This window comes from Myotis davidii, unplaced genomic scaffold, assembly GCF_000327345.1.
Source record: "Myotis davidii unplaced genomic scaffold, ASM32734v1 scaffold62, whole genome shotgun sequence".
Classification (NCBI taxonomy): Eukaryota; Metazoa; Chordata; class Mammalia; order Chiroptera; family Vespertilionidae; genus Myotis; species Myotis davidii.
Window position 1 is genome coordinate 4,963,584 of NW_006295180.1, and position 19,220 is coordinate 4,982,803.

The following is a 19,220-nucleotide window of genomic DNA, read 5'->3' on the forward strand; positions in this document are numbered from 1 at the left end:
AGCTGGTGTGAGGTGTGGTGGTGGTGGGATTCGCTAGATAGGGTGATAGGCTTTCAGCCTGCTGTGATGGAGGAGCCCGAGGCTGTGGGTTAGGGGGATGGTCAGGAGATCACAAGTGGTAAAGGAGGAGAAGGATTTGAGCCTCTGGGGCTTAGAGTAAAGAAGGCAAAATCTAGGAGGGAGAGCAGCTCAGAGTAAATAGGTAATGCAGAAAAGTGGGGGGTGTTGGCGGGGAGAGCAGGGAGAGATAGGTTTTTGTTGATTTTTACTTGTCTGAACTATGCTGGACTCAAGGCCGCAAGCTGCTGCTACCTGAGCAGAAGTTTTTCTCTGCTACGTTTTGTTCTCTTTAACCCTTCCAATACTAAATCAGACCAATGCAATATACTTGAACTTACATAGGAAAAATATAGCAGTTTTTACTAGACAAATTTTAATTTACCTGCTCTTAGTAATCTAAGAAATACTGACTGTTTACTTTTTAGTAATCATAAAGGATTGATGTTTCTAAGAATATGGAATGACTGAGTAGAAGGTCTGAGGCATAGTTATGCATTTTAAAAGGCGATAGAAAGAAGGTTTAAAGGCTAATTTTAAAGTGTGAAATTTAAAAAGGTTATGTATGTAATAAGGAGAAGAGAAATGTTGAAAGGAAATTAATCAAATAGTACAGGCCAGTAAGCCAGAGAGAGTAAATAATTTACATTCTGCCGAAACCGGTTTGCCTCAGTGGATAGAGCATCGGCCTGCGGACTGAAAGGTCCCAGGTTCGATTCCGGTCAAGGGCATGTACCTGGGTTGTGGGCACATCCCCAGTAGGGGATATGCAGGAGGCAGCTGATCGATGTTTCTCTCTCATCGATGTTTCTAACTCTCTATCTCTCTCCCTTTCTCTCTGTGGAAAATCAATAAAATATATTTTAAAATAATAATAATAATTTACATTCTGCCTCACTAAACAGAGGGTAAATAGTTGTGCCAAAGTACTTAGGGAGGACTGACAAAAGAATTCCAACAGTTACTGTTTTGTTATAACTCTGAAGAGTCCATGAAAAAGGACTGACGAGAAAAATCAGAAGATCTTAGAGCAGATCAGTATGGTTTTCGCCTTATATAATTCCTCTGAAATTTGGCAATGCTAAATAAATCATGGCAATACATTTCTTTGCATGAAATCAATAAGACCGGTTTTCAATAGTGATTTTATTAACCGGAAACTTTGACTGGAGTATCGTGTTCTAAAGAAACCTGTCTGAGCTCTGAAGACTTGAAGCCAATAAGAGTGCCATAGGAAAAGCCTGGTATCCTGCTTGGGAACCCTGAAGATGGCTGGCGTTGGAGCATCAGGCCCATGCCCTACCATCACTGACGGTTGGTCAGAGTAGCAGGGGAGCAGTAAAGATGCCTCTGCATCCCTGCAGAACCCCCACACACTCTGGGCCGCCACAAGTAGGAGAGCTACTGAGATGGGCCTTAAAGCCTAGAGCGTGGGCTCAGGTGGAGTTGCTACAGGTGAGGGATTCACCTAATGCAGCAGATACTGCAGGCAGGCCTGATGGCAGCTGGGTGTCTTGGCTTCCTGGCCCTACCGGGCACATTAAGATTCAATCATGAAATTCCAGCAAAGGTAGTCAGTTACCATTCTTGTTGTGTTTATATAAACATCAGGCCAAATTGAATACAGTAGATAAATTAGACTTGATTTGGCTTTTTGATAGCCATAGAGGAATTTTAAGAAGAAAAATCCTATTTCAATAGAAGTTGTTAAAGCTAAAATGGTTTCTTTCCCTTCCACCGAACCGTTTGTTATAGTTTGTCTCTGCCAGGTCACAAGCCCAGCTCCTTCTGTGCCCAGGACAGCAGGGAGCCTGAGTGGAAGGTGACCTCTAACCAGACACACCCGCTGCAGATCACCCTCAAGAAGACAGCGGACCTCAGCAGACCCCTTGTAATCCTCCTGATGCTGTTGACTTTCGGCCCTTGCATTATTAACAGACTAGTCCAATTTGTCAAGAAGTGTATAAAAGTAATTCAGTTGATAGTTCAGTCCGTCTCATGATTGAGCCGGAAGTTCCAAGACAAGGGGGGAATAAAGGGACAGAACGGAACTGATAGTTGTGTCCCTAACAAAAGGACAGAACAGAACTGATAGCTGTGTCTCTAACTCCTCTCCCAGGAAAGCCACAGAATGTATCAGTTACTCAGCCTGCCCTTATCTCAGCCAATGGGAAAGCAAGGGAAACTAGCCCCCGGCCCTCACTCAACCAACCGGAATTGACCAAGTGCCTCCACCCCCCTCCCCAAGCCCTATAAATTCTTTGTTCTCTTGGGACTCGGGGCTCTCTCTCACATCCAGTAATGGAGGCAGAGGGGGACCAAGCCTGGGCTTGAATAAAAGACTCTATGCTTTTGCATCGGACTCGGCTCCCTGGTCGTCTGTCTTGGGGCATCTTGAAATCTGGGCATAACAACACCCTAATCAGAATCAAGTCAACACCTGTGGGAACCAGCCACCTCACATTCACTCCAGGGTCAAACCTGCACTGACCTTGATTTGTTTGCCTGAGACACCAACAGGCTTCAGATAGCTTGCCTTGGGGTGCCGGCCACAGTAAACACACACACACACACACACACACACACAGATGAGGATTACAATTCTGTAGAGACTTCACTCTATAAGTTGGCTCCTCCCTCCCAGCTAAGCAGAATAAACAAAGCTAGGGTAACCCCCAAAGGTGGCTTAAAAGACTAAAAAAATTCCTCTCAGGGAAGAGAAGGAACACAGCTGGCCTCAGGCAAGCAGCCCCTCTTCCCAGTTCCATACTGATGGAGACAAACCCGCCAAGTGCAAATCCTGTGCCCCACTCCCACCCCCTCTCCTACCTACCCACACCCACTGTACCATACAAAACTTTCCGAGACAGCTCAAGAACATACCTATTCACTGCACAGTATGGACAATTGGAGAACTACTTCCAGTTCCCAGCAGTTGGTCTTTCTGCCTGAAAAGGGGAGGATTTGTTTATTATTAAACAAATTTAATAATACCGTCTTTTATTTCTTCAGCCAGCTTCCTAGGTTAGGTTAAGTGTAATGATGTTAAAACACACTATATGCCAGTAGTCTGACTTTTTCAGTGTTCTGGTACATGGGGAGAAGGGAACATAGAAGGAAGCAAGATGGTGGAATTGAGGACAAGGACCAGTCTCTTGTCAATGGATCCTCCCCACCTGGCTGAGTATCTAGTTTACAATAAATGCTCCTGATGTGCCACATGAAGGTCAGGATAAAGGCACGTGAGGGCCACTGTCACAAGAGCAGATGAGATCTTCAGAAGACAATAATGCACCACTTAGGATGCAGATAGAGGGGACAAGATAAGGGCAACTGCTGTCATCTGTCCCTGGGCAGAGCCTAAATGGGGCAAGGTGGCAGGTCAAAGGGAAGGGTCAGCTCTAAAAACATTCCAAACGTGGAACCAACAAGACTTAGCACATAACCTACCCCGATAATCTTACACAAGTGCGTAAAGGAATCCAACTCACAAAGTGCTAGAGGACAACATGGCCTTAGATGGAGCAAAGGATACCCCCTGGAGAGAGCAATTAAGTACATAGATATGTTCAATAAATGTGTGGATTTGAATTAGTTATCTCACTTGCAAAGTATCTGGGACCAGACTCTCCTCCTCCCCGCTCTAGCCACGTTTCTGGTGACCCTAAACAACCGTCTGACACTGCTGGGCACTCAATAAATACCTGGCAAACAAATTAAATGAATAAATCAATGTTGAAGAACAGAAAATGCAAAATTCAAGTAGTGTTGGCATCTCAGGAAAGAATGTTGGTAGGGAAAATGGGTGCCACTGAGATTGATAACCCTAAAAAGCCAATGGAGATCGCCACAGGATCACCTGGTAACTTCTTGGAATAATGTAGCTGGAATCCGATGGTTTGGGGCTTTAGCCAGAGGGGAGGGCTTGCAGGTTTTTACTTAAGCAAATACATAATTATAAAACAAAGGTCAGGGAGACATGTGCACTAAATATTAATGTAAACAGGTTAATACAAATACTAAGATATGGTCCTTTTCTTTATTTTACTTGTCCATTAGCTATCCACTTTATCCAGGTATTTTGAAATCTCAGTTTATTGTCCCAATTTTTCAGCTGAGGCACTGAATCCTAAAAGTACAGCCAGATTACACATTTTACATTAACTCTGTGAATTCCCATAGAAAATCCTATTGCTAATCAGACTTGGAATACGTGACACCAGGACAGGGTAGCTCTGTAACAGGTGGAAGGGTAGGAACAGAGTCACTTGGCTTCGGTTCTGGAGGATCCTTGATTATTCCTTCTACAGAACATACTGAGCCACTGTAACAGACTGGCCCCTCCCACTTATCCAGTCTGTAGGGATCAATATCATCTACCTATGCAAAATAACTTGGTAAGCTAATGCATTATTAAATACAAAGAATTATCATTAGAGGATACCTTTTTTTCTTTTTAAGTGGAAAACAAAGACAAAAAGCCAATAAAGCCAAAGAAACTCCACCTAAGGCCAGAGATACCCCACTTGGCTCCCAAAATACTATAATTAGATCATTAACTTGATTGGCAACTGCAAATCCCCTCAGGTCAAAAGACTCCACTAACAACGGCATCACACTCTCCGTTTAACAGACAAGTGGGGCCACGATCTCCCCACTAGCAGCTGAACATCTCCGGGTGTCCATGGGGCCATCGAGAGCTCAGGTCTTCCCCTCTGACTCTCTCCCCGGCCCTCGGGCGAGTACGCCCAGGAGCGGGCGCGCCAAGCTAAAACTACTTGGAGTGAAATTTCAAAGCAGTTTTCAAAGCCAGCTCTCCACCGGCTTCCCAGGAAAGTAAAGAGAAGACCTCTCTGCAGCCCAGAACTCACCAGTTTCCCTTTGTTGGTAAGGAGACCAGGGGCCAAGTCCCTTCCAGCCCTACTCCACTTCAGACACACCACCTGGCTCCACCACAGTGCAACTATTGTGGAGCAGACCAGGGGTCTTTAGAAAGCTGGCCCCAAGGAGTTCCCAAATCAAAACGGCCTTGAAGGAGCAGAAAGGAAACCCAGGGAAAATGTTCGCCCTCTCCTCTCTCACGCAGCCCGCGCCCCTCCAGACACCAGGGCGCCCCCGCAGAGCCCACCACGAGCCCACCGCCCAGCCCGGAGTTGCTCACCCTCACGTGAATCTCCCCCGTCGCGCGGCTGCAACCTTCCTGGCCTCCTCACCTTGCACATCGCGGAGGGGCCGGGAAGACGCGGTTGGCTTCCGCGTCGCTGGTCCTCGTTAGTCTCGCGCCGCGGGTCCCGGTCTGCGAACCAGGTGAGAACCCAGGACATCCCAAACTGTTCCCGCCTCTTCCAGAGGCCGCGCCCCCACCGCCACGGTAGTGGAGCCGAGACCCGCCCATAGAGGGTGCAGAAGAGCACAGGGCGCTGCACCCTGATGCTAGGCCCCAGCCTCCGCCAACGGTCCCGCCCGGATACTTCGAGGAGTCTGGTCCTCAAACACACCGCTTGCCCCCGTCGCGGTCCTTCCTGGGAAATGTAGTTCTGTGGCTCCCGTAGCCTGACGCCAGCGCCCTGGCCTGGACTACCAGCCCCACGATGCTCCGCGACTGGCGTGCACATCCCAGCTTTGTAGCCTGGTCCGGTTGTGTGGAGTAACTGTGGTTGGGGGAATCCTACAGGTTTTTCTGCCTTCCCCTGCTTGGGAGGAGGGGTGTTCGACCTGACCTGTGGTTTTTCCCAGCAGTGACAGTGTGGCCGTGGACGAGACCTTAGGGCAGGACAGTCGCTCTTCTGGAGACGTCCGCTTGGGAGTGACTTCTCTAGCCTCAGTCCCAAGAGAAATGCACACGGGACCCCGGCGCCCGTGGAGTCTCCCTAGACCTGCGGAGGCTCAGGACTAACAAGTTTAGAACCCCCTGCCCTAATGTTGTCTAGCACTTTGCCTTCCTCCTGATGGAGCCTGGTCCCACACGTATCAGCGTGCACTGCAGAGTCCCTACAATTCTTGTCGACTGCAAGAACTTTTCACTGAACTTAAGAGCTTTCTCTTTTCTTCTCCATCTGTGAAGCAGTGATTTTCAACCGGTGTGCTGCAAGAATTTTTAAAACATGCAGCACCTGACTATTGAGTCAGGGGCACTGACCACTTTCCCCTTAGATTGTCAAATAAATAAAAAATCTCAACAGCTGCCTGGCCTGTGTTGGTCCATGGTTAGAGCAGTCATCCTGTGCACCAAAGGGTCCTGGGTTTGATTCCTGCTCAGAGCCCATACAGGAGGCAACCAATTGATGTTCCTCCCTCTCCTTTCCTACCTATGCTCTCTACCTCCCTACCCCATAATCACCACACTGCTGTCCATGTTCATGAGTTTTGTTTTTTTAACCCTCCCCCCTCCCTCACCTCCACCAGAACTGCTTTCTATCTAAGAATCTGTCTCTGTTTCACTTGGTAGTTCAGTTTGTACCCTCTGTCACAATTTATCTCACTCTATTTACTTGACTGTCTCATTCAAAAGACTACAAGCCCTTGACAGCAGAGACCATCTTTTTCTTATAGAATGCACTAGAGGACCAGTGCACAAAATTCATGCACAGGTAGGGTCCCTAGTGGCTGCCGGCTGGGAGCACCTCCCTTCCTCTGCTGCCTGCCACTGTCGCCGGCCCCACCCCCTGGTCAAACTCCCCCTGGAGGGAACAATTTGCATATTAGGCTTTTATTATATAGGATAGCACCTGGCTCAATATTTGGGGAGTTAGCACTGTTCTACAGAATTCTACCTGTCTGTGCCTCTGTTTTCTTTTCATTCTATCCATCTTGTAATCATTTCTCATTCCAGCCCCTACTTAACCCTTCTCCTTAGGTCTGCCAATGATGCCCAGTGACTCTCATGGATGTTCTGAAATCCCACTGGCAACTCTTGGGGCTGAGGACTATGTTGAATAGTATGAGCATCATGTTCCTATGACACTTTTTATTTGCATATTTATTAATAATCATGCCAAGCACCATGCTAAATGCTTTGCAGATGCTGTCATATTTAATTCTAACAACTCCAAGAAGAGGGTACTATTATCCCCATTACACAGATGAGGCATGAAAGAAGTCCTCACTTAGCTAAGGTCCCACTGCTCATACGTGAAGCTGGGATGCAAACTTTCAGTGACTCCAGGACCAAACTTTGATCTCATAGAATCACCCAGATGCAGATTTATTAACACACCCAATGCTACCACCAATATAGCCCTAAACTTTGACTTCTATAAATCTTTCTCTTCCAAGTCACAAGTAATAGCAATGAACCTTGAGACAAAATGGATAACAAGAGAAAAAATAATGAAAAAAACTATAAATGAGGAAGTACCAAATAAAGGGAAATATAGTTTCTTTTAGGTTTTTTAAAAATACGTTTTTTAAATTGATTTTAGAGGGAGAGAAACATTGACCATCTGCCTCCTGCATACCCCCTACTGGGGATTGAGACTGCAACCCTGGTATGTGCACTGACAGGGAATGGAAACAGCAACCTTTTGGTGCATGGGACAACTCTCAACCAACTGAGCCCCACCGGCCAGTGCTAAATGGAAATATCATTTTTGAATGCTGGACCACTTTCAGGGTATCAAAGGTGAGATCAATCTACTTTGTAATCTTAATAACCCGCCCAATTTTTAAATTTTTTTCTAGATTACTCACACTGGGACAAACCACATTGGGCTCATTTTTTCCTCTTTCATGAAAACTAATATCCTTGGAAAAGAGATTTCAGGGCCAGAATGATGGGTCACAGGGGACAGAGCCCATCATCCTGCACTGTAACTGGTGGTGAGGGCCTTAGGCACCTCACCCCCTTGATGGCTCCTGCATAGTCCAGTCTGAGAGAAACAGTGGCAACAGGGCACAATGGCACTTCCCTTAATCCTGGGGTGTAGGCTCCCCTAGGGAGATACACAGCACCATTGTGTGCCTGGCTGGGCTTCAGTGAAGCAGGAAAAGCTCTCCACTTCCACCTCCCTTCCCTCTCCCTCTTCCTCTCTTTTGCTTCAGTGTGGTCATTTGGAAGAGGGCTCCCAGGGCTGGCTGTGTAGAACTACAAATCAAACACTGGAATAGATTTGGGGATCCTGCCAGTGGATATCAGGCAAGTGGTACTGGCTCAAATGCACCTCAGGCTAGGGTTTGGATTGCCCTTGTTTTATCCAGCAGTTAAGACTAATTTAGAAACATATACTTTAGGTAATTTGGAAACAAGTATGGTAGCTAATATCGTGTTCCTATGACACTTTATTTGCATATCCTATATAATAAAAGCCTAATATGCTAAGTGTCTGGTCGTACAGTCATCCATTCAACCTATCAAAGCATAATATGCTAATGATATGCTATGGCCACTCTACCACTCGCTATGACATGCACTGACCACCAGAGGCAGATAGTCAACAATGCAGAAGCCTTCCCTGGTGGTCAGTGTGCTCAGTGAGAAGCTGGGCTCATGGCTGGCAAACACAGCAGCAGTGGCAGGAGCCTCTCCTGCTTCCATGGCAGTGCTAAGGATGTCCAACTGCCATCAGCTGGAGATCCGCCGAGAGCTCCAGGACTGTGAGAGGATGCAGGCCAGGCTGAGGGACCACCTCCCTGAGTGCACAAATTTCATGCACCGGGCCTCTATTTTATTGATAATAGTGGCAGGCTCCATGCTAAATGCTTTGCCGATGTTATCACACTTAATCCTAACAAGTGCAAGAAGTGGGTACTATTATTCCCATTATACACCCTCAGAATGGTCTTTGGAGCCTTAACTTGTGGCCTGCATTGCTTCATCCCCTTTCCATGAGGGCAGGTTTATTATCTACTAATAATTTTGACTGACTGGTGGGGCCTTGGGAGACCTTATTATTTCTGGTAATCAAAGTGAGTCATGGTTAATACATCAGTATTACTACCCTGCTATACATTTAACACTGGAAGGTGAGCCAGCAATCTATTTACCGAAATCAAATCTTTCTGCTGATTGATTACATGGTTCTGAAAAAAAAATGTATGGAACAATTCCTTACTGCTGTTCTTGCATAAGGATCAAGCTGTCTTTTAAAATCTTTACAGAAGTGTCTGTGAACTTGGAGTGATTTTGCTCCCAAAGGATATTTGGCAATGTCTAGAGACATTGTCATGACTGGGGGATGCTCCTGGCATCTAGTGGGTAGAGGCCAGGGATTCTGCTAAACATCCTATGTACACAGACAGCCACACACAATTTCCCCACCCAAAGTATCAATAGTGCCAAGACTGAGAAACCAGACTTAAAGAATCCTAGAGTTGGGATTTGTGGGTAGCTTGTTTTTTTCCAAAACTACACAAGCCTCCCCTTATGATCAATAATCATGCTTCTAATATGAAAAATTCTGAACAGTATTAACCCCATGCATTTCTTAATTACTCTTGCACAATGATTAATAGCAGTTTTAGAGACCTTGACTTGAGTACTTTGAGGCAAGGGGCTAGTGAGGCTGGAGGGGATAAAGACTGATAAACGATTGATAAAGTAACTCCTGTATTGAATAGAGCCTTAGTCACCTCATTCCCTCTAGTTAAGTCAATTTTTTCCCAAGGTATTCGTTTGGAGAAAAGGAAAGATCTTGATCCTCTTAAGTTCTCTCAGCTGCTCCAGTGTTAGGTTTGGCCAAAGGGAGCCTTTAGTTGAAATGTTTGGGGTTGAAATTATTGCTTGTTTGGAGTAATTTTTGTAATTTTAGACATTCCTTTTTGAAATGCTCCAGTTTCTCACAATAGTAGCAGGCCTTTCTATGGGAGATGAAGTTTCATTATTTGGGTGGCTGGATGGGGTGCGGGGCTCCTGCTGGCTCAGAGCTGCTGCTCTGAGCCTAGCTCGCTGGCTTCTAGCCCCATAGCTAGGCATCCTGGGAGTAGGCGATGGGGAACTAGATTCTCATCCCTAGACTAGGGTGATCATGCCTCTCTCACTGGCTGCTCTTCTTTAGGAAAATATATCATCCATTCATTGTTTCCTTTGCTCAAAAAACATTTATTGTAAACAGTGTCCCAGTCAATAGGCGCTGGGGATACAGTGAGGGTCTGAGACTGCTCTTGGTCTCATAAAGAATAGATGCACTTTGTCTGGATGCATCAAGTTAATGAGAATGCCCTCACCCTTGTCCTAGTGGTGAATCAGATACCTTTTGGCCTAATTCAGGCAAGTGCTAGCCCCCCCTCCATTCTTTCACACAAAGCCGTATTTCTCCATTTCAGATTCCAGTGGTCTGTGTGGGATATCAGTCAAAGCCACTGGCCTAAAGGAGATTCAGTCTTTACCAAGTGGTCCTGGGCTCTGGACCAGACAAGCAGTTTGGGGAGCATCGCAAGATATGGACCTGTTTTTTTATTAGTATTACAATATGGCTTTCATATGTTTAAAAGAACAATGGCTCTAGAATTGTTTTCTGTAATGTTTACTGCAATTTATAAACATTTCAGTCGTATCATAGAGATCATTGACTCCTAGGGGCTGTTCTGAAAACAAAACCATTATTTGTACAACTATATCTAAGATCAATTTCTGAGAGTTCCAGATATCTAGCTCACTGTTACATATAGAATATAACTATATTCTACATGGGTATATTCTAAAAGGCAGTGTTAGAAGGATAGAGTACTTTGAGGAGCCATGAAGGTATGACTGGTTGCTTGAACAGTAAATAGTCATAGACTGTTCTGCCTTTTGAGTTCTTGTGCCAATGTTTTAAAGCAGTTTTATGTAGTTCTTCACTTTCAGCTGCCTCCTTTTTACCCCTAAATTCAGAGTTTCCATCTCTGGCAGCATTCTTTTTCTTTTAAATATCCATTCACCCAGGCAGCCTGCTTTCTGGTTGGGGTAGAGATGTGGTCCAGCCTCTGTTCTCATGTAGTGAATCTTACATTCAGGTGGATAAATTGAACTAGACAATATAACATACTCAATAGATAAAGTGGTGCCTGAAGACCTCACAGAGGAGTAAAACTGGTCTGACTCAACCCCAGAAGCCCATGACTATAAGAGGCTGAATATATCTTAGTGTCCCCTGCCCTTGGGCCAGAGCACTCCCTACCCCAGAAGAAAGTCGTAAGACCATTTCCTATAATGAATTCACCAGTACCAATCAACCTGAACAGCACTAAAGTTATTCTTCTTTAAATAAACAGTAGAACTCCTCTGTGCTGCAATCTGGACCATACATGTTTGTAGGGTAGTTCTTTATCAACTTTATTTCTTCTATGAATATTTGCCTATTATTCCATGTATTCAGGAGTCTCTTTCGTTAAATTATATTTTCCTGGAAAGCTGTCCATTATTCCAGGTTCTCATCAAAACTTGGATTGCATAGACATCTGAAAGTTAAAATGTTAACAAATTAACTCTAGTTTCTGCTCCACCCACTCATTCCTCCCACCCCAAATCTTCCCTATCGGTCTAACTGGCACCACCACCCATCCAACTGCTAAAAGACAAAAATCTAGGAGTCATCCTTATTTCTGCTTCCTTTGCCTACTCCTTCCATCTATCAGTAATTTATTAATTCTAGCTCCAAAATGGATCTGGAATCTCCATTTTTGTCCACCTCCAACACCTGCCTCTTCTATTCTTCCCCTCACCTTCTATTTACTTCCCCAATCAATTCTGAACACAGTAGCTAGAATGTTTTTCTTAAAATATAAATCAGATTATATTACCCTCACCCTCAATGCCTTTGCTCAAAACCCATCCAAATTTTCCTTCACCCTTAGTGAAGGAAAAAAATTCAAACTCCTCAAGAAGGGCAATGAGGCCTTACCTCATTGAGAGTCGACCATGTTCCCAACTTCATGTCAAATAACTGTCCCTATACCACTGTGAGCCCAGAACTTGAGTTCCTCAAAGATGTCAAGTTCTTCCCCATCCAATTTGGTTGCTGTAAACTGTTCCCAAGTCTATTCACCTTAAATGTCACTTCCTTAGAGAAACCTTTGATGAGCATCCTATCTGAAATTGATACTTTACACCAGTGGTCGGCAAACTCATTAGTCAACAGAGCCAAATATCAACAGTACAACGATTGAAATTTCTTTTGAGAGCCAAATTTTTTAAACTTAAACTATATAGGTAGGTACATTGTTATTAACTTAATTAGGGTCCTCCTAAGGCTTAGGAAGAGCCACACTCAAGGGGCCAAAGAGCCACATGTGGCTTGTGAGCCGCAGTTTGCCGACCATGGCTTTACACTATTATTTTCTGCCAAAACACCTTGTTAATATCCCTCAAAGCATTTAGTAAACTAGCAATTATTTTTGTTTATTTGTCTTTTTTTTCCTGTTTTCCTCCAGGGAATTTATTTTTAATGGGGGTGGGAGAATGTCTATGTGATAACCATTGTATTTCCACATTTTGCATAGTGCTTGGCAGCAGAGCAAGCACTCAATTGTAAATGTTTAGTGAATGAATGACCCAGATCCAAGAGGATAATAGCTAAATGGGAGATACTGTAAAAGAGGAGAACGCTCAGTGAAGAGCTGTAATATGGACAACATATCTGTTAGTCATCTGAACAAAGCTAGTCTTGTACTTACCCCAGGAATGCGATAATAAAACTGGACTTTGGCTTTCTTCAGGAAGGCTGAATTGCGTTAAGCCTGGAAGAAATTAGTCCATCTCATTATATTCACATTAGGCAATTAAAAATAGGAATATACATATTATGTATATAAACAGAGTTATTTCATAGATTGTTATCTATGTGAACTGAGAGAGTCAATGGCCAATCCAGGATACTGACATAAATTAATATTTTACTTGATTCTATTTTATGCATCGTCTGCCAATACCACTAGCTCACACATATGCAGAGGTATTTCATGACCACAACTCAAATCACTGAATTCCAATCTCTTTGTAGCCCTGTGCTAGGGGCTGAAATAATCTAGTCTGAGAAATGTCCTCATCTCCCTAGAAAATTACATAAGGCCAACACTAATGTGCCAACATGAGAGAGGGATGACACTGGATACTGACCAGATCCAGATACTGGATATCAACCCAGCTAATTAACTTCCCTAAAGCTCGTGGCACTTCAAGCACTTAGCCTAGAGCCTGGGCTCAGGCAGCATTCAGCATGAGCTGAGAGCATCACCATCCTCTGTCATATGTAAGCCACAGGGTGGTTTCCTTGGGTGTTTGGAAGAAAGGAGAGCGAGTGCAAAACCCAGAGGGATGTATATTGAAGCAGTCTGTTCTTTGAGGTATTCTAAATCCATACAGGGGCCTATTAACAAGGAAGATGAATGTAAATAGTAATTAGTATCCTACAATGTCATCTGTGTGAACTAGACAGTGATCTAAAATCTGGGCTTCAGTCAAAATAAGTGACTTTTCCAGGTTTCAGAAGACTAGGGGGCATATTCTTCTCTAATGCTTACTATAGTGTTGCTTTATAACAGCATTTCTCAAAGTGTGAATCTTTGGAACTCTAAAGGGACCCACCTCCTTTCCTTGGGGACCTCTAAGAAAACTAAGCTTCCATAGGTTCTGTGAGGTCAAAATGTATTTTGGCAAATGGTAATAATAATAAGACATTATTTGCTTTTTGTATTCTTACTCGCTCATGAGAGTACAGTTGAATTTTATAGAGGCTGCAGGATGTGATGTCACAACAGACTGAATTCAGAAGCAGACATGTGAATGCATCTGTCTTCTATCAGGCCAGACATTAAAGAAATTTGCAAAAACATAAAAAAGCGCTACTCTTTTCACATTTCCTGCTTTCAAAAATCTGCTTATTTTTCATAAAAATCTGTTACTTACATAAATATGTACAGATTTGTTATTTTTAATATATGTTTTTTAAATCCAAGTGTCAATGTTTTAAATATATATTTATTGCTGAAACCGGTTTGGCTCAGTGGATAGAGCATCAGCCTGCAGACTGAGGGGTCCCAGGTTCGATTCTGGTCAAGGGCATGTACCTGGGTTGCGGGCACATCCCCAGCTGGGAAGGACTGAACACCCCCATCCTAATTTAGACCTTTGGGTGCTGCCCCATGACCTCCACCAAAGCCCATGTAAGGAGCTAAGTCCTTAAGGACTAAAGTAAAGTTCTCTGGGAAAAAAAATACAATAGAAATTATCTTTTAAAAAAACTTTTCAGCTTAAGAGGTCCTAATTCCAAGAAGTTTGAGAACCATTCGAAACGTGGGGCACTCAGTAAAGAGATTCTAAAACCATATCCCCTTTGAGAACACATGGAGGGCGATGTGCGTGTGAAAGAATTTTGAAAATCCATGGTCTGTACTGTCATTATTATTGTGCTAAATGGAGTAACAGAGGAGGAATAACTCAGATTTCTACAGTGTTGTTTGGAATATATGGTGCAAGCAGAATACTGTCCATCCTAAAACCACCTGACTTAGATTTCTGTGACAGAGCTGGTTCTCAACAGGCAGATACAGCTTTAGCCACTGCAAGTTTACACAGGGATCCCTTCGGCTGTTCAAGCGGAAGAAAACACTAGGCTTCCTCCCAGGCAGAAGCACTGCCCCTCCCTCCACGCAGCTGGGGGGGGGGAGGGAGGATAAAGCCGCGAGTCTTATATGTGTGTGCTCTTGATCGAGTTGATTGTACCAGGAACACAATTCCGTATACAACTGAAAACCAACTGTTTACTCACAAATCTAAATATTTTGCTCAAAGTCTACTCCCTTTCATTTTTTTAAATAAATCAATTTGGATCAAAAACACTGCAATTTGGATGACCCTGTTTCGGCTTTTCAAAATTTACACTTCTAGGTGGATGTCCCGAAGCCACACTCTGCTCAGAGCGCCACAGAAGTGGCCGGTTTAACAAGCAGCAGTGACGGGGCTCCTGTGTGGAGTTTTACCAACACCAACCCCCACTACCTCACACTTCAACTAAGATACTTCTAGAAAGAATATTTAAAAAAAAAATACCTCAGCATTTGCAGATCGCAGAATGATTTCAGATCAGCGGCCTGTTTCCCCCAAAACTCCTACAATTGAACAAAAGTTGCCTTTAAAGCAGTAAGCTGTTATTCCACCCTGGGACAGATTCTCATAAGTCACAGAGAATGTTGTAAACACAAAGAACTTACCAGAACATCCTTCTCAAGGTGTTTCAGAGCCTGCATATCCTTCTCAAGGCTGGTGAGCTCTCGAAGAACAATATTGTTAAAGTGTTCTAGTTTATTCAGCCTGATAAAGGTAAAAGGAACAGGTCTCACGGGACTGCTTGGCTGTGGCAAAGACCCTCTTAATCCTCTTCCTGCAGGGATGTGTCACCTTCTTCTCCAGACATTCGTTTTAAGAATACATGTCTCTCTTCCCTCCCCTCACTGCCTGCCCATCCTCACCCCAAAACGTACTATGCGAACTTTGATTTAGCCTTTCAACAGGAGCCGGAGAACACTGGTATTTTAAATCATACTTTGCAGAGCAAAGGAGAGAGGACTCAGGGAATGAGGGCCGAAGCCAGGCCTAGGCCAGCAGCAGCCGCAGTCCCACTAACCACGGCTCCCAAGCTTCCTACCTCCGCTTGCTCCCCTTTTTCTTGCGTAAGCGGGCTCTGAAAACTGAAGTTGGCTTTTTTTTTCCATCTCTACATTTTCATTTTGAAATTTCTAACAGTCACTATTCTGTGTCTAACCACCATATAAACTGCTTATTTGTTCACTTGCTTCTTGTTTGTCTTCTCCGTTGGGCGGGAGGCTCTTCGAGGACAAGCCGCCCTAAAGTTTGTTCCCCTGCACTCCTGCATGGAGCGCAGAACCGGCATCCAGCGAGCTGTGTGCATTTGCTGAACAAAACGATGAGTAAAGCCCTGACTGGGTGGCTCAGTTGGTTGGACATCATCCTATGCACCAAAAAGGTCCCCGATTGTATTTCCACTCAGGGCACATTCCCAGCTTGTGGGGCTCCATCCCTAGCAGGGGGCGTGTAGGAGGCAGCTGACCCATGTTCTGCTCTCACTTGGCTGTTTCTCTTTCTCTCTCACTCTCCCTTCCTTTCTCTCTAAAAATCAATAAAACTATTTTTCTAAAAATGAATACATGCATGCCCCTTAAAAGATGATGGAAGGTCCATGAGTCCAGAGTCCCTCACGGACTTGTTTTGAGACTCAAATGACAATACATGCATGTATAAATGTTTGAAAAAAAATTTAAATTTCTATTCATGTTATATATTCTGTCCTAAGAAGCTTTCTACTTTGGTTAAGCAAATCGGCCTGCCGTCACGTTCTTCCCCACCTTCCCTTACAGGCCATTCTCTCCAACAGGAACCATCTCTATACTCACCTTTCCTATTCCATTCAAATCTCTGTTTCCAAAACCTCACTCCAGAAGCACTTCCACTGTAATCACTCTGGATCAACTCCAGTCACTACAGAAACCCATCTCCCCATTCGCACTTCTTGTCCTTCACATCTGTCTGAAATCTCAGCTCCTTTTTACTTCTTGCTACATAGTGACAAGGGTCTGTGTGTGCATAAGTGTGTAGTATTTTTTTTATTGTTGCAAAATATACATAACATAAAACTGACCCTTTTGATCATTTTAAGTGTACAATTCAGTAGTGGTAGGACATTCACAATGTTGTGTGGCCACCACCACTCTCCATTTCCAGAATTTTTCCATCATCCCAAATAGAAACCCTTTATTGACTAAACAATAACTACCCATTTCCCACTCTCCCAACCGCTGGTGACCTCTATTCCACTTTATGTCTCTATGAATTTGCCTATTCTAGGTACTTCATATAAGTGGAGTCATATAATAATTGTCCTTTTATATATTTCACTTAAAATAATGTCCTCAAGATTTATCTCTGTTGTAGCTTATATTAGAATTCCATTCCTTTTTTAAGTTGAATATCCCACTGTATGTCTATACCACATATCATTTATCCAGCATTTTTACATACTTGCTTGTTTCGACGTATGTACATATGTGCTTTATGTTTTTTATTATTTATTTACCACAAGTAAAGGTCAGGAATTGTTATCTTTCTTTTACATTTTTTTTTACTGTTTCACGTCATTATTGCTGTGTATGTGCTCCATGTGAGTGACAGGTGCTTATGTAGGTGGGTTCCGACTTATGGCGAAAATCACATTATGTCGCACCGTAGTAGGAACGGATCTCCGATATAACCCAAGGACCTACTATAGTCTTTTAGAGCCATATAATGGTATGCCATAAAGAGGCTTAAGAAGGGCCTTCAGTTCAGTCCTTCATCTTATGAAGAACCAGACACCTGGAAGGGTTAAGCAATGTATCAAACCTCACATCTTCCCGAGCTCCAACTCCTCACGACCCAGCACAGTGGTCATGAGACAAACATTTGTGAGCAATCACACTTTTATAAACTTGTTTTGAAAGCCAATACTTACCTACAGTGATGTATCTGGTTTAAAAGTTTTATTAGGCAGCTCGGTGCTTGCTTTGCATATTCTGAATAAAGTGCACTCCTTCTGTACCTAAGCTAAACCATAATAACAATACAAGATCACATTTGGGTCAACCATAACCACACAAAATGAGTGCAGGCTTTGTATTAAAAAGATTTTGACAGCACACAACATTCTTAGCAAACATTACTGCTAAGGAACAGTGAAAAGGTGCAATGCTACACACCTCCCGTGTACTACCTCAGGGCCAGTACCAATACAGAACAATAAGCTAAAATAGGAAAACTTGCATTCATACTATTGCAACACATATTGAATATCATGTACAACTTTCCATTATAAATTATCTTATAGAGTATTGTAGAAAATAAGACTTTGGAGATCTTCCAACTTAGTTAAATGAAGTGTATTAGTGTAAGATAGTTCTCTCACATGTGCTATTAAATAACTCTAGGGATATAAAAAAAAATAGGACAAAAAAGAGGAGACTGAAATGGTTTCAAAGTTCATCTGGCAGGTACAGTTTTGGGACAGCCTACAGGTGCAGTGTCCGGTAAGCCACAGCTCTGCTGGGCACCGTCCCACAGCCTAACCCCATCTTTGTCCCAGAACCTCTCTTAGCCACATGCCTTCTTCTCCCGAATCCTCCTTGTCCACCATTGTGACAAAATCATTGCTTCCTGCTAGTTTAGTTGTCTGAGAATGCCATCAGTGACACCTAACCGTGAGTCCAATTTGCATAGTCCTTCTGGTCCCATGGCAGCAAATGAACATGAAGTAGCTCTCTTATAAATACAAACCACAATTCAACAAGACTCTGAAGTCAGGGGCCACAGCTAAGACAGACTCAGGAATACTTGCACACATGAAAGATAACGGTACTAATAAATAATATGAACCTGTTACTTTAAACTCATAACAAGCTAGCTTTTCATTGTCAGTAGACCATTACCTCACATTTTCTTTCCAGTTCTCTAGTGAAGTTCTCAAAGGTTGTGATAACAGCAGAGCTATTCAAGTTCTCCGGCACAACGGCCAGGGGTGGAGTAGAAATGTTTTCTGAACAATAAAAACAGAACATTAAGTAAAATTAACAAAGTGCGAAGTAGATGTGCTCAGTCCATCAGCTGCGGGAGGATGGAGTGAGGCAGAAGCACACATCCGATCCACGAAAGCCCTTGGCTGCCTGGCTTGACTACAGAGGGCTCACTCTGGCTGATGCCAACAAGGCCAACTCAGGCCAAGAGTCCCCACGGCAGGCGCTTCATGCTGCTTCTTACCAAACCTCCTTCTCCAGCAAGTGCCCGCTTCATCCAAACTTTCCCAGCACTTTACATCAGTGCGACCGATATGATATCTAAGAAGCAGGCTGAGGTGCAGGTTTTAAGGAGGATGTGATGGGTAGGGCATTTCTATGAGGGAAACACTGGCATAACAACTCCGGATGCCGACATTTCCTGAGAGCACATGAGGGGTTGGCATCATTCATAGTGGTTGGCAAACCGCTGCTCGTGAGCCACATGCGGCTCTTTGGCCCCTTGAGTGTGGCTCTTCCACAAAATACCACGTGCGGGCGCGCACGTACAGCGTGATTGAAACTTTGTGGCCCATGCTAGAAGTCGGTATTTTGTGGAAGAGCCACACTCAAGGGGCCATGTGGCTCGCGACCTGCTGTTTGCCGAGTTGCAGTTTGCCGACTACTGCCCTAGGAGATGTATCAGTAAA

General features: G+C 43.9%; 1 protein-coding gene across 1 annotated transcript in view; it reads right to left on the reverse strand.

Annotated features, from left to right (window-relative positions):
- The window catches only part of SYCP2L (synaptonemal complex protein 2 like), an 80,237-nt gene that overhangs the window by 4,305 nt on the left and 56,712 nt on the right, over positions 1–19,220 (reverse strand). Inside the window, 4 exon segments of the mRNA XM_015567798.1 lie at positions 15,023–15,081; positions 15,184–15,283; positions 17,478–17,569; positions 18,448–18,554. Coding sequence (XP_015423284.1) covers positions 15,023–15,081; positions 15,184–15,283; positions 17,478–17,569; positions 18,448–18,554 — 358 coding nt within the window.